Raw genomic sequence first — 22,365 nt, 5'->3', positions numbered from 1 at the left:
CAGAAATGGAAAAAAAAACCTCCCATTTGTGGTAAGGATGTGCTTATGATGCTGCAGGGGACTTTCTGAGGTAAATCAATGAACAGAATCAGCATTACATCTGCCAATGGCGTGTCTGGTTTATGAATGGCACAAATAAGTTTATGCAGAAACCAAGTATTCAGTAAATCTATGCAACTCCAAATGTCAAATGTCAGGAGCAAATTGAAATATTTGTTTTAGCTCTTGTTATTTAGAAACCACGTGATGAATCCTAATAAAATGACCTCCCTGTAATGCTCCATGTGTGAGTTTGCAAAGATTTGAAGATTTATGTTGACTGAGATTTGTTGTTTAAATTTAGTATCATCAATGAAAGCAACCCAATCAGACAGATTTGAAATATAGCAACAAATTATAGCAAGAAATCTTTTATAATCAATACTTCCTGATCAAACTTCTGTCCATCTGAGCTGAGTAGGAACTCTGTCTTTTATTGTCTGGTCAAGACACTGAGACATGAAAGAAGCAACAGAATCCAAACGAATACACCATCAACATTAAAGGACCAACATCTCTCATTAAGATATCCCTAAACAAAAAGCATCACGTCGTTCTTTGTCTAAAAATGAGCCTTTGACACTTTAAAATGATCCTAAAATCGTCTTTCAATAAAGTGCCAAATACATCTGAGGTGACTCTGCTAAAAGACAAAATATAGAAGCTAACACACAAGTTAAAAGGATTTTTTTTTAAACTGCCATTTAGTATAAAAGGCGAGGGGCCCGAATATGAGAACCCTCTGCTGTGGCTGGTACACTCAGAGGTGCCTCACCTCTTTCTCATGATACTGTAATGCAGCTCCTCCTCCTGCTTGATGTGGGCATGATCCCCACCGGCCCGCTCGCTGCCTTCGCTGTCGTCACTGCTGAAGATTGAGGCCAGTTCCTTCTTGGGCACCCGGTTGGGTGGAAGGGGGATGGTGCGTTTCTCTGCCAGGCGCCCGCGGTTCTGCAAACCACAGAAAAGGAGACACTTTAGCAACAGGATTCACCTGTCTTCAACAAGATGAGTTTCCTATTTCACAAAAGAAAACCTCGTTTTGACGGTATGAAAGATGCGATCTACGTATCCAAATCTGCAAACAGTTTATATCAGCATTGTTTTATTTCTTTTCTTTTTTCATTTGTTTAATTAAAATAAAAAATCAAATCTTCCACATGTGACACCTCAATGCTTTGTATTAGGTTTAAATATTAAAACTGTTCATATGCATTAAGCTATTAATGCCCATTTAATCCGCTCTAATAGATGCATTAGACCAGGGGTCAGAAACAAAGTTTTTCTAAGCATCAACTAACTATGGCTGGTTGGGTTTTTTTCCATTAATTTTTAAAGTTTAAAGTAACTTTACTAAGAAATTGTTGTACATAAATGTTAAATATTCAAGTTTTTTTCAACGTGACAAACATTAATACGATACTTTATTGTCAGAACATGTCTAAAATATGTCTTGCATCACACCAGCTTTCTTTACAAAAAACAAAAGACTTCAAATATTAAACATTACAATCATAAACTACAACATATACTATCGCCCAAAAACCATAAACAAAAAACACACATAATATCAGCAGATCATGGTGTTTAAAGCTTGTTTAGTTTCAGGATTCACTGGTGCACAAAAAGATTTTCCAGTTTAACTTTCTTAAATTGTACAACGCCGTTCCTTCAACCAGATGGTAACAATCTTATGGTCCAGGATGTGGTTAGAGTCAGAGGCGTTGCTCTTAGACAATCTCAATGGTTGAGAACAATGATTAGTTCATTTTAAATTGTCTCAAATAATATAATGTGTAACAAACTTGATAAAAAACCAGGAGACTTATGTTAGACAACCCCTGAGAGCCTTTTGGAGTTGAAATGAAAGTCCAAATGATATTTAAACTATCATGGAGGGGCTAAATGTGACCTAAATTGTATCTATAAAGGTAAGTTCTGTGAACATCTAACCCTACTTGTAGATGTGAAACGGACACGTGCATTTAGTCAAAATTAATGTTGTTATTTTGCTTCTGGCTGCTCCCTTCTGCAAGCGAACTTGTGTGAAAGATTTGGCAACTGTTTTACGCCTGATGCAACCTGGGCTTGAACCCGCAGCATCAAGATTACAGGACGGTGGTCCTGACCGCCGAGTTACTGCAGTCGAATTTACCCCAAAAACTAAACATGTCCTATAGGGGAGTACAACTCTAGATCTCTGCCACACAATTACTTTTACATCCTGCTGAGTTAACAAGCCACTTGTATCATCGCAATGACGATAAGAGACCATTTACACACTTGGCCACATGCTGTGAACTGTCCCTCTGATTGGTTAAGGCACTACTGTCATGAACCTTTTATGAGCTGGACTACAGCTGACTGCTGTATCAAATCGTGTGTAATTTATGAACCATTTAATATTGTGAGGGCCAGATGGAATGTATAACCTTTATATCATGTTATACAAGTAATTATTCAACCTTCACCTTTTATAATTCTAAATAAAACTAATGAGAAAAGTGGTGTAAAGCGGTTTGTACACTGAGTGCTTATTTAATTCGAAGCTGACAGAAGGAGAGAAAAGCAGATGAGATGTGAGAGTGGCCTCAGGAGAGCAAGGGAGTGACCTTTAATGTGACCTGTAGAGGTCACTGCAGATTTCCATGGCTCTATCGCAGAGACACGGGCGAAAGGGGGAGAAAGGAGAGCAGAGGAATTAGCTAGCTAGGACGAGTGAGAGTCGGCGAGAGTAAAACAGAATGAGTCAGAAATTGAAGAAGCGCAAAAGAACAATAGGGTGAGGAGACAAGCTAACACAGAGAAGGAGGAGAGGAGCTGTGGGATTGAAGAGAGAAAGAAAATACAGAAATAAAAGAGAATGTGGAGGGTCAACGCATGAAAGAGAAAAGCTCCACAGAAGCAAAGTCTGTCCAGTGTGGGAGAGTGGACTTGGATTTGAAACTATATTCTCTTTCACTCTGAGCCCACATCTCTGCTCTTATTCCCGGACGCCTTCTAGCCCTGCAGCTATCCCTTCCACCACACGCAACCCCACACTCCTCCCCTTCCCCTCCTTCCCTCGCTCCATCCATCCCAGGAGGCGCGGGAGCTTGAGTGGCAGGCGGGGGCAGGAGGAGGGATATGGGGGCTCCTAGCCAAGAGGCAAACAGGTGCAGCCCCTCTGGAGTATCTCAAATGGCAGACATTAAAACAAGTTGTGGGGGGGGGGGGGGGAGGATGAAAACATCCCTCAGGATGAACAGGCCACAGGGTTCTGCACATTTCTCTTCTTTTCCTTTTCCTGTGTTTTGCCAGGAAAGAGACTTTTCTGCCTCTCTACTATCCTGCTGGAGGTTCTTACAAGTTGTACTTCAGGACACTGGATCACTTTCTAATAGTACTGGTCCCTTCCCACAAGGTCACAATGGAGGAATTTAGTGCCGGAGACCAAAAAAATGGCGATAAAGGAAGCAAACAAGAACACAACATCGTGTCAGAGCAAATGAGCACGTCTGTTCAATAAAAAAATCTCAACCTTAAAGTCTTTGCCCTCTCAGGGAAAAAACACTCGTGAACTAATTCACCATGAACACATCTAAAAGTGTGCATACTGTCAGATACACACATACCTGTTACTGTTCCTTAGAATTCCCCTCAAAAGCAGGGGATTTTACTTGGAGTAAGCAGCATTGCAGTGTATATAAAAATAGATTTTCTATGAGCAGTCGTGACTGCGCCTGTGTGTGCGCATGTAGACAACCACCCACATGGCCGTGACATACCCAGGCTGACAGCCCCCATCCCTTCCTTCCTCCCTCCTCGCTCCTCCCGGAAAGCCCCAATCCTTTCTTTAGTGGCACTGACGCAGAACTGGGGGTGAGCTCCCACTGCTTCCGGCAACACTTCCGTAGCATGGAGGAGGGCTCTCCGAAACAAAACATGAAGCAGAACACACCCCTGGCAGCCCACGTAGGAGTGCTCAAAGGAAGGGTGGCGAGCACTCCAGCTCGTATGTGCATGCACAAACACACCGGTGTATGTGTGTGCGTGTGCTGTACTGAGGCAACCTTACTGTGTGTGGTCAACCTCCTTTCAGCCATGGAAAAAAGTCGCTCATAAAAGTCCCACTAAAAGCACCTCTATGAATATCACCTCCCACATTTTCTGTCTGACAGTAAAAAAGCCAAGAAATATATCTGGGCTCCACATTTATAAGTACAAAAAGAAACATCCATATACAGACAAATGTATACTGATTGACCAAACACACATACCAAACAGCCTGGACCGGAGTAAAATTATCATATCGGTATCGGTAAACGTTCAAAACCACTTCCAGTAAATCAAATCAAATCTGAATTGAGACAAATATATAAGCCTGAACGATTACCTAAATCTGACATCAATCCTCAACGGAAAACAAATACCTACAGGTGATTATTTTTTAGATTTTACAAGTAAAACACAAAGAGATGTGATGCATAATAAACAGCCAAACCTACTTCTTCCCATTACTTACGAGAACACTGTACAAACTATGACTAAAACAGTGCAAATCACAGGAGGGTTGAGTAGTTTCTCACTACATCTCCATGTTTATAAAATAACAAAGACAACGGAAGCGGTTTTATGAGTTTGAACTTTAACTTTGGAGCTGTAAGTTGTTTAAAACAAGCAAATGTCAGCTTTTGTTTCAAAGTACTTTAAATTCATAAAAATATACTGTTACAGACAACATCTAATACATTTACACAGTCAAAACTGAACCAGACAAAGTCATCCTCACCTATATTAGACAAAGTACTTACACAAGATCGCAATCTAAAGTGAAATTTGCTCAACCTACTGAGAAGCCCTTCAGCTGCCAAGCGAGGTAGAATCAGAGACTTAAGAGTCGACATATGATAAGGTCAAGGATGCGACCTTACGGTCTGTGTGACCACCCTGCTGCAAAGCCTAAACAACAATAAACAGATTCGTTATCAAGAACTTTAAAGTGATGACACACAGCAACTTTGCATTTAGTTCGACTCTCTTGAAGCCCTCGTGACTGAAGAGAGGAAGAGATGCCCTTATAACTTCGGGTTTATTTGAGCCGGAGACCACGGGAAGGTTGAAGAACTTGGTTAGGCACAAGGAGGATCGCTAAACTGACTTAATTATTTGTGTTTTGAAAATAATATGATGGCGATGTCTACCACACATTCAGCATGTAGTGCTCCACACGCCTTTTTGGGTTTTTTGTGACGCTCGCTTCAATAGCGAAAGCTCGCGTCTATGCAGGAAGTGGCCGGCTCAATGAATGATTCATGAACCTTCAGAGGCAGTTTAAAGACACACTGGTCTTCGTGGTCGTTTTGCCAAACTGTTTTCTGAAAGTGCTTTAAGATTCACTGTAGATAGGTTTGACTATACATGAGAATAAGCAAAGCATGAAAACAGTTCCATCCAAAATGGCGAATATGATGTTCGTTTGGACGATGAGGTTGTTGACTGGCTGCAACCACCATGGGCATGTGTGATTTCATGTAAGTTTCCCTCGAAACGATCCTATAAACTTCCACTCTGAGACCCGGTTTCAAAAAGCTTCGGTCAATCGCTGCTTTCGTGTACACAAACGTTTGAAATACAACAGAAATGTCCCAGTTTTAATTAAAAATGGCGTCGTGCTAACAGATCCACAGTGAGCAGAACCCATAGTTTAAAAGCTATTCATAGACACAGATTTACTTTTTCAGTGTGCAATGTTAAATTTCTGTAACTTATGTGGGTAACGTCGTGAACGCATCGCTTTTTGGTCGCTTTAAATTCAACATGGTGGCTTTTTAGTCGAAAACCAGCTCAGAAGTAGAGTAGATGTTAGCCAGGCCAGCACGGATCTTTATTTCCAAGCAGAAATTGGAAGCGTTCTCTCTAAATTTACATCAGACTTTTTAAATGAGCTCGTGGTGGAAAAGTGAGCTAATGAGTGTGTGTTATTTTCTTCTTTCTCCTTGCGTTATTTCCTGAAAGGTGCAGCACCCTGCCGCTGGCTCCAACTAGCATGAGCAAGCACATACACCCACACACACACAGCAGTAGCTGCCCGTGACATTCCTGCAGCTGCGGCGCTCTCGCTGCCTCACACGCGCCCCCCCGGCAATCTCCCTGGGGGACGAATGCCTAATGAGTCACGCGCCTGTCTGCCGTTACCTCGCAGCCTGTGTGTGTGGAGGCGGGATGGCGGGCCGACTTGGCGCGAGCACTTGGGGAAAGGGGGGGAGGGGGAAAGAGTAGACAGAGGAAGGGAAAAAAAAGGATTGTGAGGAGGGCGAGTTGGTGTGTTGAAGTGGTCATTACAGCGATAACCTCAGCGCTTTGAAACAAGGCCAAAATAAAATATTTTAAGTCTAACATCTTAAAATCTTAACTCTTCCCAGCTCTAGTCTCGCCTCCTAAGCTTCTCGTTGGATGTACAGACATGATATTTTTTCAAGTGCGTGCATAAAAGGTGATCTGACCCAAATTTGTGAGCTTAGGTTTAACTGAGACCGTTTAGCAACATTTCTAACACTGTTACCATGAATAACAGACTAAGTAATGGCTAGATTTAAATATTAACAAGGTTAACATTAATCAAATTTCCCCAGTAACTCCATAATGAAGTTTATTTTATTGATTGTGAGGATAATGTTAGTGGAAAGTTAATAGAAATGAAAAGCACAAGAAACCAGGAAAAGTGTGCTGTTGTTAACTGCATGTAGCACATTAATATAAGCTATATTACTTCAGGGATTAATATTTAAATTAAAAAGATATTTTAGTGCCATCCGAAAACGCTTCGGCTAAGGCAGACGATAATGTTTTTGCCCGAGTCTGAGTGCATGAATGCGTTCATGTGTCTGTTAGCAAAATATGATGAACCACTGGACAAAATGTTAATGAAACTAGCAGAAAGTAATTTTTCGATGTACGACTACAAATGATTAACTTTTGGAGTCTACACAATTCAAGATGGCTGCCATTCACAACAAATATTCTGAGAGAGACGTCCTATCACATGAGACTGCGCCTAACATTATTTTCTAGGTTTGAGCAAAATGGCTCCAACGAAAGCAAAACAGAAACTTTTCACGACATCTGTTATAGAGTCACTGTTTGTGCAGACAAACAAAAAGGTGTCTGCAAAAGAGCCATTTCATCCGGTACGATCCAACAAGTCTAATTATTATTTTTATATATATATATATGACTGATGAAGATGGGAGGGATTTGATGCATTTCACCACTTTCTAAAAATGATCTGACATCTTGTTTTCAGTCAGTTCTTTAAACAGTTCGGACTAACTTTAATATACACGGAGGTTATTTTTTTAAGGTTAAGATTCTGGTTTGATGTTCAGATGTCTGAGTGGCTCCACATGCTGTGCATTGTTTTATTCATATTGTGATAAAGAACATTTACGAGTTCAGAAACGCAACTATCAGTCAGCCATGAGCTTAAGCCCTAAATGCACCAACTTTAGAAAGTAAAAATGTACTTGGGAAAATAAAGCTGATATCAGATAGCGATGTGTGTGTGTGTGTGTATATACAGACTTTAGGCAACACTTGGCTGTTGAAGGCCATGTGTGAGAAAGAGAAAAAAGTGAGAAAGCGCCGCAGGGCAGACAGGCATGCGACCAAGACCCACGCCTCCTCAGCACACACATACACACAGAACAAGCACACACATGCAGAAACGCATAAACACCCGTGCTTTCCTGCACACTCTGCCCCCACGCGCTGAGCCGAGCGGGCAGTTGCAGCCCAGTGGAGCGGCACAAGGGGGGTGGGGTGGGGGGGAGGTTGGGGAGGAGGGGGGAGCGCCAAGGGTGAGAGGCGGCGAGGTGGAGGAGAGGCTGCTGGCTCGGCGCTGGGAGGTCAGTGCCGGTGCAGTCAGGCGTGCATGCGCGCCTCTTGCTCTCGCCCCCCCCCTCTTGTTTCTTTCCTCCTTCCTCCCTTATTGTGTGTGTTTGTTTAGGCCCACAGAGGAAAGCTGCAGACAGGTAAGTACTGCGCCTTTCTCTCGCCTGAAAAAAACACATGGGGAAGTGGAGGCAAGAGTGAAGCTGTGGCTGGTGAAGGAAAGGAAATTCTCTCTAGTATTTGGTACTTACACGAGTCCGGTTTCATCTTGGCAAGTACGGAAATCTGGTTTAAACTTCGGCTAATTAGAAATAGGTCCATGAAAGCCCCTAACGTGAATATTTACGTGACGTGTCAATATGCTGCCTGAGGTTTATCGAAGTTGCGCACAACTTTAAATCCAGCGTTAATTGTTTCATGTCAGTGATGAGCTTTAGTTAAGCTCAATGATTTATGCTGACGAACTTAACCCATACAGAAGCAGCACAAAAAACAACTAAATTATTGGAAAATGTCTGATCTGAGTGAGAATCAGACTGCCGAAGGCCCCATAAAGAATACATTCAGATCATATTTGGTAGTTACACTTGTGCTGCACTTACATTAATTCAGGTTTGTGTCTCGATGCTCTGATTGTCGCCTACTGTCGAATGGCCAACGGTGGAACGACAATGTTTTCACTCGTATCTGTGCGTCTGTGTTCATTTCTCTGCACTGTTAGCAAACTCTCTCATGAATCACTCAGTAGAGTATAGAAAGTAATCACATCAGATTTAGACCTACAACTGAATAACTTCTGGAGTCGACCTGATTCAATGTGGCCGCCACAGCTAAGAGATCTTAGCAAACACAAAAAAAGCTACAATTCAGTCAGTTTTACAGATAATGAGCTAAGATTTGGTGTGGTAGTTCCCAACACATACTCTGAGCTCATCCTTTGTGTGATATCTTTCCTAAAACCTTAGAATAACATGTTGAAGTTAATCCTGTTTTTCTGTTAGCAAAATATGTCATGAACCACTGGATGGATTTCAATGAAACTCTCAAAGTAATCACTGCAGGTACCGATTAACTTTTGGAGACAATCCAGCTCAAGATGGCCACCATAGCTAATCAACCTTAGCCCAAACAAAAGTGGGTTTAACTCAGTTTTACTGAGCTAAAATCTGGCATGATAGCAGCTGATCATCATTCTCAGAACATACTCAAGGTGCTATCAAACCAAGCAAGATTACATGGGATATTGTAATATTTCATGAGACTATATGGAATGTTATTTTCAAGGTTTGACCTAAATGGCTATAACTTCGTCATTTCTTAACACAGGATGATCTTAGTCTAAACCCCTGACATGAAAGGCGGTGGGCGATACGCATTGCTTTAGGGAATGCTAGGCCTTTAATTAATGTATGAAAATAAAACAGACCAGACAGGAGTATCTGCAGACGTCTGCTGAGGCAGAATGAGCCAGATAAAACCAAATGTCAAAACACTCAAACAAACGTTTCTTCACACAAAAATGGGGAGGGGGGAGGTTCTCATGAAACATTGCCATGGGCGTCATTTCGATAAACCACATTTGGCTAACAGACAGATGCTCCAACACACTTAGGCCACATTTTAGCAGAGCACAAACCCAAACACACACACACTCTCATCAATCACGTCAATTCACTTACACAGAGCGTGTACAGCAGACTCACATTCAGCTCTCTATATTTAGCATCTATCTGAAAAAGCTAATGGCTAATTAGCTTACCTACGTTGTTTATTTTCAATAAATAATTCGCACACAGAAAGATGGCATCGGGCACAAAAATGGTTTCACGCATGCGTGAGATTGTGTGAATGTTACGTTTCTGCGTGTCTTGCATACAGTCCTGTTCATTTTTTGGCCTTTATGAGACGGTGACATATTGCACTTTATGCCAGAGGCTCACTTAATAACTAATTGGGCCGATAAGCTAAAAAGACACACACTAAAATGCACAAATTTACTTGGAACAGGCACAGTTCTGCACACTTCTGGGCCAATGACCAATTTCAGGGTTACCATAGCAACATCTGATAACCAACATGTGTAAACAACAACACTCAACAGACAAATCGAACAACAGATGGACAGCCTTGGGAGCCGAATCCATAAAATAAAATCATCGTCTATAATTTCACTTAATGCGATAAACGTCAGTCTTGAAAAAGGTGCTGAAACTGATGAGGAGTTTTAAAGAAAAGCATTGACGGCACATTGTGTTTGTGCAGATGTGTGGAACTGTGTGCTCAGTTCCACTTTGCCAGAGGAGCCCTTGATTGGAGGAGGTCTTCACGAGCCGGAGGAGGGGAGAGCAATTTCCTCCCGGCCTCCGCCAGTTCCGCTGAAATAACAGAGCAGAGGAAGCCCAGCTCTCCCAGGAGGAGACACACATCCACGAACACACACATGCCGACAAGCTGGCGAGTTAGCCACACAATCACAGGCAAAAAGTAATCCAAGCGTACGTGCAGAAAAATGCGCACGCTAACAAGAAACTTCTGCATCACATCTAATAACTTCTAAGACAAATCATAGAAGCGGCTGATAATCACATAAACCTCAAAATGATGTGAATTTACAATTCAAGCGTTAATGTTAACATTTTGACACTTTGTGGCGTGACAGGCAGCTTGTGCACACGCAACAAATTAACCTCTGTGATTTCTGTGCAGGCAGGTGAAGCGTCTTCCCCAACAGCTGCTGCGCTTTATGATCGCTTGCCTCATGCCTATAAGCGAAACAAGATCACTCAAAGTTCAGCCGTCAAACTTTCAAAATAAATGTCTGCATGAGGTAATTTGTGTCGGTAGGCAGGCCTGTGTGTGTGTGTGTGTGTGTGAGAGAGAGAGAGCTCATCAGTGAGGGAGTGCTGGCTCCCATGCCCTGAGGGGAGTCAGTAGGGAGAGAAGGAGACGCCAGTACAGGCCATACAAGTCTCACTGAATTGCCTCCTCCATCTAACCCTGACTGCCTCACACTGAACTGCCAACAAGCTTATCCTGCGTGTCAGTGTGCGGTGTGTGTGTCACGGTGATATTAACTCGGTGGGTTAGGCGTTAGGCTTTTACCACCTCACATGGAAAAGGGAGAGCCAACGAGAAAGGCTGCAACAACAACAACCTTAAGGCTCTCATATCTCTGCTTACGTAAGTAACGAAGTTTCCCCCGTCACTGCTGTAATTGAAGTGGAACTGAACGAGCCACGGCAAGCCAAAAGCCAATCACTCTGAAATCTGTAATGAGCCCAAACATAACCAAACACGTTCAAAAAAAAGCCAAATCCCTCTGTTAAAATACGACATAAACGCTTCCACAGTCTGCTTCCTTCCTCCACCCTCCCTGGTGTTAATTTGTTTTGGCTGAAACCCTTTGTGCCGGGGTGTAGGTCTTCATTCTCCGCCATAAGAAACGTCGCCGGTTTACCTATATCACTCAAACACCTCCGGCTTATCAAGAACGCCTATGCCTAGCGTGCCTCGCACACAATAATCAGCAGTAGCCACGCTCAGTAGCTTGCTAAGCCTCTTACACCCTTCCCTCAAGATTAGTGCTTGGGAGCGACGACAGATGCGCTCCGTGGTGATAAAAACACACACACACACACATATATCCAGACACACACACACACAACCCGCTGCACCTGTGTGAACAGATTTGACGGTGGCGTGCTTGCTCAAAGCTTACACACACACACACACACACACACACACACAAAAACAGAGAGCGTGGTGATGCCATAATTGTGACACACCTGCAAGGCCTCAAGGTTTGGCTTGGCGCCACTGGTTCAAGCCCCGAGGAAAGCACTAGGCAAACAAGGGTTCAACGGCCAGGTGAGGAAGCTGACTCAGTCAGACAGAAATGAGTCCAACCAACAATATACTCCACGTCAAGCAGACAAACTTTGTAGCTCTGTGGCTTTTTGACTAAATACTTGGCGTCTACAAAAGGCTGAAAGTGGATTTGATGTTCATGCTGAGAAAAATTACCATCAAAATTGACATGTGAGCCTGTGAGGTCTTCACCATGAAGGTTACAAAGACTCATATGGTCTAACACACACAGTAAAGCAGTAGAGGAGTGTAACACAAAAAGAAAAGAAAATTTCAGTGATTAGTCCAGCTTCTACACAAGCTTAGCTAAATCTGAATATGTCATTAAAATCTGAGCATTAGTTTTAAAAAACGTGTATAAAGCAAATCTGGATTGAAGTATTTCAACAGGAAAAGGAAACAATGTTTCACTTTTACTTTAACTTAAAATACATATATAACACTTTGGTAAACAAAAAAATTATATTTCTCACAAAAAATGTATTATCTCAGCTCTGTTTTGGTGCAGTTTTCTCTTTAAGAGGTTAAAACCCTCAGCATGAAGGAGGTAGGCTGGGACTTGACCACCATAGTTAAGTTACCTTCAACTTAAATAAAAACTACATTCATTATTTATATTTAACACCGGGACACAGACAGCACAGAAGGACACTGAAGCAGTGAGATCTCAGCATGACAGATAAAGTATCCTTACCACTGGAGATGAGATTCGGCAGCCGGGACAATCACAAATGGGAGGATGCACCTGTAAGATTCCTTTGGACATAAGAGTCTTGAGACTTTTTCCTGGAAACAAACGAGACGCCAATCAGTTTGGATGCATGCAAGCCATGTTACCATCCGGTCAGCTCAGCTCCTCTGTGACACAGCAGTTTGAGAAGAACTCCCTAAAACTGAACATTTCAGAGTGAGTCCCTGCAGAAAACTTACATCTGTGGAACGCTGGCATCAAGTGTGCCCACGGTCCAGAGCGGGCAGCGAGAGACACAAAGGTCTGCTGTCATCTGTCCATAAGAATCAGTACAATAAACTATAAGGCTATCTTTTTTTTTTTAACCTGGGGGCGACACCCTCCCCCCACGCATCATGTCAGCTCTGAGTAACCTTGTGTATGTGTGTGTGTGTTTGTGTGAGAGACTGCACCAGGCATAATTACTGCATAAAATACTGTTTTTCGTGCCAAAATGAAACCATGAAGACTGTTGGTAAGATTGTTTTATAGGGAGAAAAACTACTAAACTCATGCAAAATGACTAAAACAGAATTTATAAGACCGGTATGAGACAGGTCGATTAAGCTTTGATTCTTAAACACAATTAATATCCAAAGTTACTTTCAATCCAACATGCACTGCGTAAAAGTGTCAGCACCCATGCACCATTACAGCTGCACTTCACAAACCATCATACCAGGCTGGAAAATATATAGACATATAAATATATTTGAAGATTCTAATTTCCTTTTCACCTCGGTGCCGTGCAGCCGGTCCAGATGCCCCGGAGTGGTGTGTGATCGCAGCCCGGAGTGTGTGTGTGTGTGTGTGTGTGGAGGATATGCGCCTTCACTCTGCCTCCTTTACGCACTGACGGCTGTAACCCTTTCACTCCAAAACTCAGTACCGGACCACCAGACCCAACTTATTACACAAAGTGAAGTCCACAACGCTTTAAAAAAAGGGGGGTCCCTTTCCGGCCAAAGTTATTAACTGTTGCCCTTACCTTTGTGCCGAATGCTCCGTTTCCAGTCTTTGGCGGTCTCCCGTCCACTGACGAACTGGAACTCGTTGGGGGTGAGCCACTCGCCCCTGTATTTAATCGAGGGTCCCTTGCTGCCCTGACAGAGTTTGTTGATGTAAAGCAAAGCCTTGTTCTCCCCGCACTCCACCTCGATGCACGGCTCCCCGTTGTCGAAGAAGGGCTGGAAGTCGGGGATGGAGGAGAACCTCTCCAGCATGAGGTCGTCCGTGTGGTGGTGGTGGAGGTGCTGGTGGTGCAGCGCCGAGTCGTGGAGCCCCAGGTACGCGCGGTGATGGGCGAAAAGGTGCTCGTAGGGCGGCGGGTGCGGGGTCACCACGGGGATGGCGGCGGCGTTTAAAGGCGCCAGGTACTCGGACTGGTTGAAGGCGGTCAGAGCCATGTCGTCCCCGTCCAGCCGCTCCTTCTTGATGGCAGGCATGTTCGACGGAGAGAGGCGAGCGGCGGAGCAAAAACTTCAGCGTCCTCCTGCTCGCGCGCGCGTCGGGGCAGACCCAGACTTGGAGACGCGCCGCTCGGTTTTACGCAGAGCCGAGAGATAGCGGTCCGCTGAAGTTGCCGGATAAATTCCCATTCAGCAATGAGCAGCAGCGCGCGGCTCCTGCCTCCCACATCTAATCTCGCTCGCTCTGTTAATAAGCCGACACGCTGCTGGGAAGCCCTGAGCCCCACTGCGATCACTACCGCTCCGAGCGCGTCCTGCCTTGGATTTCTTTTTGCCTTTAGGAGGTGGGGTGGGGGGTGGTGGTGGGGGGAGGGAGTTTGGAAAAAAAAAAAAAAAAAAGATTAACACTAATAATTATTGTTACTGTTCAAATTTTCACCAAGAAAAGAGGCAAAAAAAATCTTCTAAATCAAACCGATTCTGTCACGGGAGGTCTGGGACTTCATGTGGCCAAAATTATAATTCCCCACAAAAAATTAAAAATAAATAAACTTCAGTGATACTAATTAAAACCATCCTGTCTTTAGTCTGAAACGAGAGGCTGACACATGAGGCTTTCCCAGTTTCCCGGGGTCGTTCTGTCACGTTTCACAGAATTTAAAGTTTTGGAAGAGTTGTTAGATTTAAACTGCAGTTTGGAGTCACGCTGAAGTTCACAGACCCAGACCAAACAAGATTTGCGCTCTCCGCCGCTTCTCGGTTTGGCCCATTTAAACAGCAGAGGCTGGGAGGGAGCGGCGCGGCGCAGGGGGGCCTGCGAGGGACGGCGCTCCGGAACCGCCGGAACCGTCGGCTCCGAGCACGAGGAAGTCAGCCCCGCGTGCACACACTTCGCTGAATTAAAATCCCCCTTTCAGTCGCAGCTTCTGGTTTCCAACTAGGTGTTTTTTATTTTTATTTTTATACATTCACACCCAAAAGACGTAGGGCTGTTTCGCTGAAGCTCAATACTAGACCTAAACTGGGCTTTTAAATAAACAAATTCAACACATTCCAGGTTGAACAGCTTGAGATCAGATGTTCAGCAGAGAAGTCTGTCAGAAAGGTGGGCCACACTGGCTGCTCCGCACTGTGGGGCCAAACTCAACAATCACACCTAAGATGGTTTCACCTACAGCGACTCCACCTTGTTTCCACAGAACAGCGAGTCCACCAACCCTAAACCCAGATTAAACTCGCGTCATGTTCGTGGAAATAGTGAAACAGAGGTTCTAATTTAATCATACGGGATCCTAATGTTTCTACACCAAAGCCTAAATCATAAATGTTACGTCTGTCATTTCCAGATACAAACAGGTAGATGTTTTACTTGGAAACAGCAACAGTGCAGTGGTGAAAACTGCAACTCATCCAAATTACGCCAAACAAAAGTAGTGTTCTGTCTTTATTTTCTATAAGCGGTACTGATAAAGATCAGTTATCTGATGTAGGGTTCATTGGAAAGGTTCTAAACAATATCTTACCTGTTCTAAGATGCTAGTACGGCCCCAGTTTAAAGAAAGAGTTTCATTCTGACTGAATTCGAGACTAAACTTTAACCAAAGATGGCCTAAAATAAACTATTTTACTTTACAAGCAGGTGTACATGCAGAAAATGTAAGAAGTCCATCTTTGAGGAACCTGTGCAAACATGTTGCTTTAACTGGAGTAAAACCAAAGCCTTGGACCACATTTTCTGAAAGCATTTTTCTTCTCCACGCTGTCTGCTGAGCAGGTTCCCCTGAGCTCCCGGAGCTTATGAGCAAAAACCACATCTGACCCTCATTCAGCGGAGAACCACCCAGGTGGATCTACCACCGACACATGGAATAGCCATTCCAGCAGCAGCAGAGGAGGGGTCCAAAGCGCTGCGTGTCGAGAGCTTATAAATCAGCCCAAACTGCCTCTGACACACACAGGAAGGAGGCTCGCCACACCGCAGGCGGAAGCGGTGGACGGGATGGCCGGAGTCCACCGCCTGGCCAGAACTGGTACGAAACGCCAGACGAACAAACACAGCAGCAGCTGAGGATGATGGAGGTCTGCAGGCTGATGTTTTTCCCCTTTTGGATACGAGACACTGAAGTCTGAGGGAAATGTAATGGGATTAGAAGGAAAGCAAAACAGAATTCACACTTAAAGCTGAAGAAACGAGACAAACTGTTTTGTCACACTTAAACGTTTCAGATGAGATCAGAGGTGTTAGTGTGAAAGCTGGGTTTAATTTTACTATCCACACCAAAAGTCTACTGCCAGACCTGTAGAATGAAGAAATCACTTAAATAGAGCCGTTATCAACGAATGGAGGAAACATGGAACCGTGGAGAACCTTCCCAGGAGCGGCCGGTCGACCAAAATGACTCCAAGAGCTCCAGGAGGTTCCAAAAGGACCCAGAGCAACATCTAAAGCCCCGCGGACCTCGCTTGTTCAGATCAGAGGTCACGACTCAACAATAAGAAGGAGACGGCGGGTAAAAATGCCCTTCATGGGGGCCGAAACTACGGCTGAACAAAAAGAACACCAACGCTTCTGAGACTGACAATACAAAAGTGGAACTTCCTGGAAAGTGTGTGTTTTGTTCCATCTGGTGTAAAACTAACACCACATTTCAAGAAAACAAGCATCTTGCTAACGGTCAAACGCGGCGGTGGTAGCATGGCAGTCTGGGGCTGCTTTAGGGCCGGGATTACTTGCGAATTCCGTTCCCTACCAGGAAGTCCATCCATCAGTTCGTGACTCTAAGCTCAAGCACACTCGAGCAGGACAATGATCCGCACCAAAATGGCTCCACAGCGACGTGTGCAGCTGTTGTTGCCGGGAGGTGTCACAATCATTGTTAGCTTTAGGAGGCAATTCCCCCCCATAAGGCCAGATTTTGTTGTATTTACTCCGGTTATCTCTGCCTGATATTAACATTTGCCTCCAGATCTGAAACCTGAACATGTGAAGACGACATCCAGAAGGGTGCGAACACTTTTCCACAGCTCCGTATGGCCCGAGTTATGAAATCGAAAGGCAGCCCTTTCGACTTTAACAACAATGTCTAATTTCCACGTGTTGTCGAGCACATTACTGAACAGCAGCGCCGCGATGAATCACGACCCGCTGACATTTACGGCGCATGTTTACAAAACCGTTTCAAGGAAGTGAGCCGCTGCGTTTTCAGATGAAAAGCTCTCTCTCTGATTCTGCCTTCATCGAAGCAGCCCTCGCCACGTCGAAATGTCTCAATGGAAACCTCGCTGATAAGTGCGTCGGCGCCGGAGGTTGCACCATCGGGAGAGCCCTGATGAAACTAGTCATAAAGGGGACACCCATGCCGACACCCACTGCCCGTGAGTCATTCTCGAGGGCTAATCGCAAATGGGTTCCCCAGCCATGTACAGTGACAACACTTGAGCTTTCACATCTTCAAAAAGTGGCTCGGTGGTAAATGAGTACATGTTTTCCATCAGCTTTAGAAAAAGAAACTCTCTGTGATGTTGGGAAAACCTTGTTTAACCTTTCTGACTCCGCTGACCTTTTCACATTCTTGCTTCCTTCTGTGTTGTGGAAAATTCTCGTGTATGAATAAAATTTACAAAGAATTAAAAAAAGAAATACAGGATTACCATTTATCTATCCATAAACAATCCAAATTCTTGTCAAAGACTTGACATGTTAGCCCAATTACAGACAGAAGAGTAACAACTACAGATCCAGACCCTCAGTGTCGATAATTTCAGACAAAAATCAAACCTGTAAAATGCAAACTTTTTATTTTTAGGCAGTTTTCTCTTTCTGATTGCCGCCTGCCTTTCATGGCGGCAGGCTACAATGTCATTGCCTGTCTGTACATTTGTTTGATCTCTCAGGATCTGTGTCGTGTCGACACCATCTTTGTTAAAAAGCTGACAGAGATGTTGGTGACTTAACTCGTTCAGGGCCCCGTCCGTGTTGAATTTATTTTTTTTTACAAATCTCGTGACAAAAGGACGCCAGGTTTGGTTGAGTTTTTAAGAGAAGTGGAAAAAAAACACATCTTTAATGTCGAAACTGTTTGCTGAGGGCCGTCCTTCTTTAGGAAGTCGCGCACATGAACACAAACGCACTCTGAGATGGTATCTCACTTGGCTGCGACTTCAAAACTGTGAGGAAACGAAGAGAACAGAAGTGACATTTCAGCTGTGGTTTCATTGAATCCTGAGCGTCTGCGACCTGCAAACTGCGCGGCCTTGTTTTGCCGTTTTTGCGCAGCCAGTTTTTGAAAATAATGGACTATTTTTGTTTGTGCATTCTAGGCCAAGCGCATTGTTTTTTGCCCCACCCCCATGTTTATGACTCAGACTACTGGAGTACACTTTTGAAATAAAGATGGGCAGATTTGAACCACTTTTTCAATAATTACTATTTATTATGAACGTGGTTTTAGACCTGGACATCATGGGGCTCCAGCTCAGCGAAAAACGTTGTTCCGACAGGACTGTTACTCCTCCAACAATCTCAGCTGCGTTGTTCCTGTGTGTTAGCACCGCAGCACAGCCAGACGCCACAAAATGTATGACACTGTTCCCGTTTCTGTTGTGTTTATTGATTTTTGTGGCAACTAGTACGGTCAAGCTTTATTGTACGAGACGTAGTTTGTCATTTACTAAGTCGGTGTTGCTGAAAGCAGGGTTTTCCTCCGGCAACAAGTGACATCTCCCCCATGTTCATGTTGAAGTCAAGACCAAGGCAGAGGCACTGCTCTCCTCTCAGCAGACGTACGGTCCGATTTTTTTGCGTGATTGTTCACAATACATTTGAAACGTGAGCCAGTGTGAACAGTCTCCAGTTCCTGAAATGAACCACACTCTCAGAAGAAGAGAAGAAGTAAATATGGACGCTGCGAGTGTTAGCAAGTGTGTATCGATTCCGAAGTTGGTGTCCAATCAGGGCCAACTGTACATCCAAATGGTAAAAGATAGAAGAGCACAGATGTTAACCATGACCTTTGTTTTTTGGAGCTGTGGCTGCTGCCTCTGCGGTGCAGAGGTGTGTGTGGACGAAGAGCCGGAGCCAAGAGTGGTGGGACTTAAACATGAGGGGCCTCCATCTTTTCGTCCGACGTAGAAGTCAGAAGAAATGAGACGTGTGCGTTCACACTGCGTTCACTTAAGAGAAACATCAGATATGTATCTGATTCAGTACCGCATACAGAAAAGACCTGGGTCGGATATGAAAAAAAAATGGATTTGTTACGTTCGTGCTGCCATGAAAAAATAGAAGCGAAACAATCGGAATTGGTCCCATTTGCCTGCGGTGTGGATCCAATTAGAGGTAATGTAGTAACGCTAGATAGTGACTGAACTAAAAAACATTAAATATATTTTATCATAATAAAAAAAACATACAAGTCTACAATAATGACTGCCCTTAAAGAAGACATTATGCTGTTTATTATCATCTTGCAAGAAGACGTTGAAGGCTTTAAAAGGCTGCTCAGAAACGTGAAGGAAGAACAACTTCCAGGCGTCAGTCTCCAGCCAGTTTCCGTCCTTTCCTTCCTGCCCCCCTCCTCGTCCGGCGGGAACCCCCCTGCCGCGGCCCCCGCCTCTGCGCCGTCGTTGGCAGCGGCCCCGGAGCCGCAGCGCTGCCGGCGGGGGAGAGAGGTAATAAATAACCCGGGGAGAGGAGCGGAGACCGCCGGGCGGTGCACAGTCTGACCTGACAAATACTCACTGGAAAACCATCAGAGAGCCAGAGCCCACCCCCAGCGCTTGGAGCCAGCCTTTCAGTCAGGAGCAGCAAAATATTCAGGGAAAAAAAAAAAAAAAAAAAACACGAGGAGGAGGAGGAGGAGGAGGAGGAGGAGGAGAGGAAGACAGACGGAAGCGTCTCAGTCTCTCCCTCGTCATTAACAGACGCCGCCGGAGACTCGGCGAAACTAATTAACTATTTAAAAACAGGGGATGAGTTTCTGCTGAAAGGTTATGCAGCAGCTTGAGCTTCGTCCAGTTTATCCCTCAGAAACAGCAGATTAACCCGTGAGGTGAAGGAAAACACGACTTAGTTGCGCTTGGACTTATCTAAAAAGACTGGAATTTGAAAATAAATAAGTAAAAAAAAAAAAAAAAGCCTTTTTGCTCAACTGAAAAGGGATATTCCAGCCATTTTGAAGCAGAGCTCTCTGTGAAAGTTATGAACAGTTCACATCTTAGCTCTTATATCCTAGATTATTAGAACCTCAGTTTGGAGTTCACCTTCATTATTTATTATTGCTTCCTGCTCTACCTGCGACCTTAATTTGGCAATCTTCACCTGTCCGCCAAGGTCTGCCAGCCCCCTCAGAGGATGACCTCCTTACATCTAAAATGGCGACTGCCAAAGATACAACAGGCGAAAAAAGGCCGTCGGGTCAAACCACGAGCAGAAGGAAAAAAAACGACTCTGACACATATTTATGGGAGGAAACTCGCTGCTGTCAGCGTCTGCGTGATGTACCAGTCAGGGAGCACAAGGACACAGAAACTGCCTCTAATTCCTGATGAGAAGTCACTCAAACTTGATCTTTTCTTCTTGTCTTCTGAACAGTAAACATCAGCTCTTCATCGCCACCTATGGCTGGAGTGAAACCTGCGGACTCCTGAGCAGAACGCTGTGGTTGCAGATCGTGTAAGAAGTTACCAACCGTAATTTCTTTCTGACATTTAAACTTGCACAGCCGATCTCGAAAAAGACCACAAAGGAGAGTGGGGTTTCCTTCCATCCCCCAAAAATGACTGCTGAAAAAATCTGTTTAAAAGTTTGAAAATAGCTCTAAAAACTGGGTACAGAAGAGGGCTAATATGCTGTAACCCTGTAGTCCATCCATGCGTTTTTGTTTTGTTTTTGTACCTTGAAGCCCTGTGCCCATCCCAGCAGTCAGTGGGCCAGGCGATCAGGTCAACACAGAGATGTACACCTCTGCTCGCTCAAACTCAAACCTTGTCCACACAGAAACACAGGTTTCCAAAACAACGTCCTCGTAACCACGGCATTGCTCCTATAACTCTATTAATCCACATAAAAACACAAAAAATGACTCTAAACACTGCAATAGCCATGCGGGGCCTGTATGTGGTGCTGTAACGCTGCCAGGAAAATGCACCAAAAACAGGAAACAAGGCGTGAAGCATGCGTATAAAGCCTGCACGCTGGGTGCAAATACCAAAACCAAGGTTTTATGGCCCTTCCCCGTCCAGATTCACTCCTCTGGAAGGCCACGGTCCTGCAAGTCTTCATAGTTTCCCCCGCTCCAACACACCGGATTGAAATGGTTAAATTCTTCCCTCGGGGTTTCAGCAAGTTCTACCCGCTCATTTACATCAGGTGTAATGAAGCAGGCAAACATCTAAAATATGCAAGATGGTGGCCCCCGCAAGGACAAGAATTGTCTGACTGAGCTGCTTCGTCCACCTCAAATTCCTTTTTTTTTTTTTTTTTACTTTTCTTGTTGCAGCTTCTCTTAAGTACATCTGGTCCATTAAAACGTTGCTGCCTTTCAGTCTTATTTTCTTTTTTATCCAGGCATAAAACTTCACGGGGGGGTTCAGCTCTCCAAATTTGGAACTTGTGGAATTTAATTTCAGAAAACGTTTCAGGCGATGCGGTCTCTCGGCCTTGAGAGTAATATTTGAGCAGACCTGGAGAAACATCACAAATAAGAAGAGGGAAATATATGGATTGAGGAGCTGAACTTTGGACAAGAGTCTTCGGAAAGCACAGAATTTGGCAATACACGCCCATCCATCTGGTGCTAGTGCTAAACAGAACTAAAAAAGTAAAAAATAAACCCATCTTATTCTAAGTATGTGTTTTTAATTGCCCACCAGGCAGTATTTTTGGACTCTGTGTTCAGTTTGGGAGACCTAACCGGACCTTTCCATATCAGTCGTGTCAAAGCTTCCTTCGTTTTAGTTTTCAGAAGTATTTTTATATTGTTTGGACCTCTAAGCACAGGTAAACGTCTCTGCTATTTTTGTGGTATAACCTAGGCCTTAAGCAGTACCAAACACTTGTCCAAAAAAAATAAATATACACCTCAAAAAAAATAATTTTAAAGCTCAAATGTTGTGGAAGCAGCAGCAGTGCAACGGCAGAATTTCAGAGTTGGCAAGCAGGCAGCGTAATATTAAACCGGAGGGGAGGAGGAGGGTTGGGAGGGGAGGTTATGCTGTCGTGCCGGCGCCCTTGGCCTCCCCCTGTGGATCTGGGGGGTCAGGCGGCTGTCTCTGATCCCACACAGCGGCTCTTCCACATGGGATTTATTTTCTTGCTGGATGGGCAGGCAGGCGGCCCAAGAGGATTCTCATTTTAGACCAGCGTCTGTAGCTGTCAACGCCAGCCGACAGAGGCGAGCGGACACCCGACCCCGAGTATCCTCCCTCAACACTCCCCTTTGGACTCCC

At 44.3% G+C, this 22,365-nt stretch overlaps 1 protein-coding gene across 3 annotated transcripts in view; it reads right to left on the bottom strand.

Annotated features, from left to right (window-relative positions):
- The window catches only part of samd11 (sterile alpha motif domain containing 11), an 82,391-nt gene that overhangs the window by 36,702 nt on the left and 23,324 nt on the right, over nucleotides 1-22,365 (bottom strand). For 2 of the 3 annotated variants that reach the window (XM_017417850.3, XM_017417852.3), the window contains exons 4-6: nucleotides 13,497-14,252; nucleotides 12,473-12,564; nucleotides 815-990 (exon numbers count right to left, since the gene is read on the bottom strand). In XM_017417850.3, coding sequence (XP_017273339.1) covers nucleotides 815-990; nucleotides 12,473-12,564; nucleotides 13,497-13,953 — 725 coding nt within the window. In that variant the 5' untranslated portion in view covers nucleotides 13,954-14,252. Of the gene's footprint in view, nucleotides 1-814; nucleotides 991-12,472; nucleotides 12,565-13,245; nucleotides 13,316-13,496; nucleotides 14,253-22,365 lie in introns of those variants that run through there. The other variant, XM_017417853.3, reaches the window with a different exon arrangement.

Source organism: Kryptolebias marmoratus, linkage group LG8, assembly GCF_001649575.2.
Source record: "Kryptolebias marmoratus isolate JLee-2015 linkage group LG8, ASM164957v2, whole genome shotgun sequence".
In the NCBI taxonomy this organism is placed as follows: domain Eukaryota; kingdom Metazoa; phylum Chordata; class Actinopteri; order Cyprinodontiformes; family Rivulidae; genus Kryptolebias; species Kryptolebias marmoratus.
Note: the sequence above shows the minus strand (reverse complement) of the source record. Positions and strands in the feature narration are given on the sequence as shown.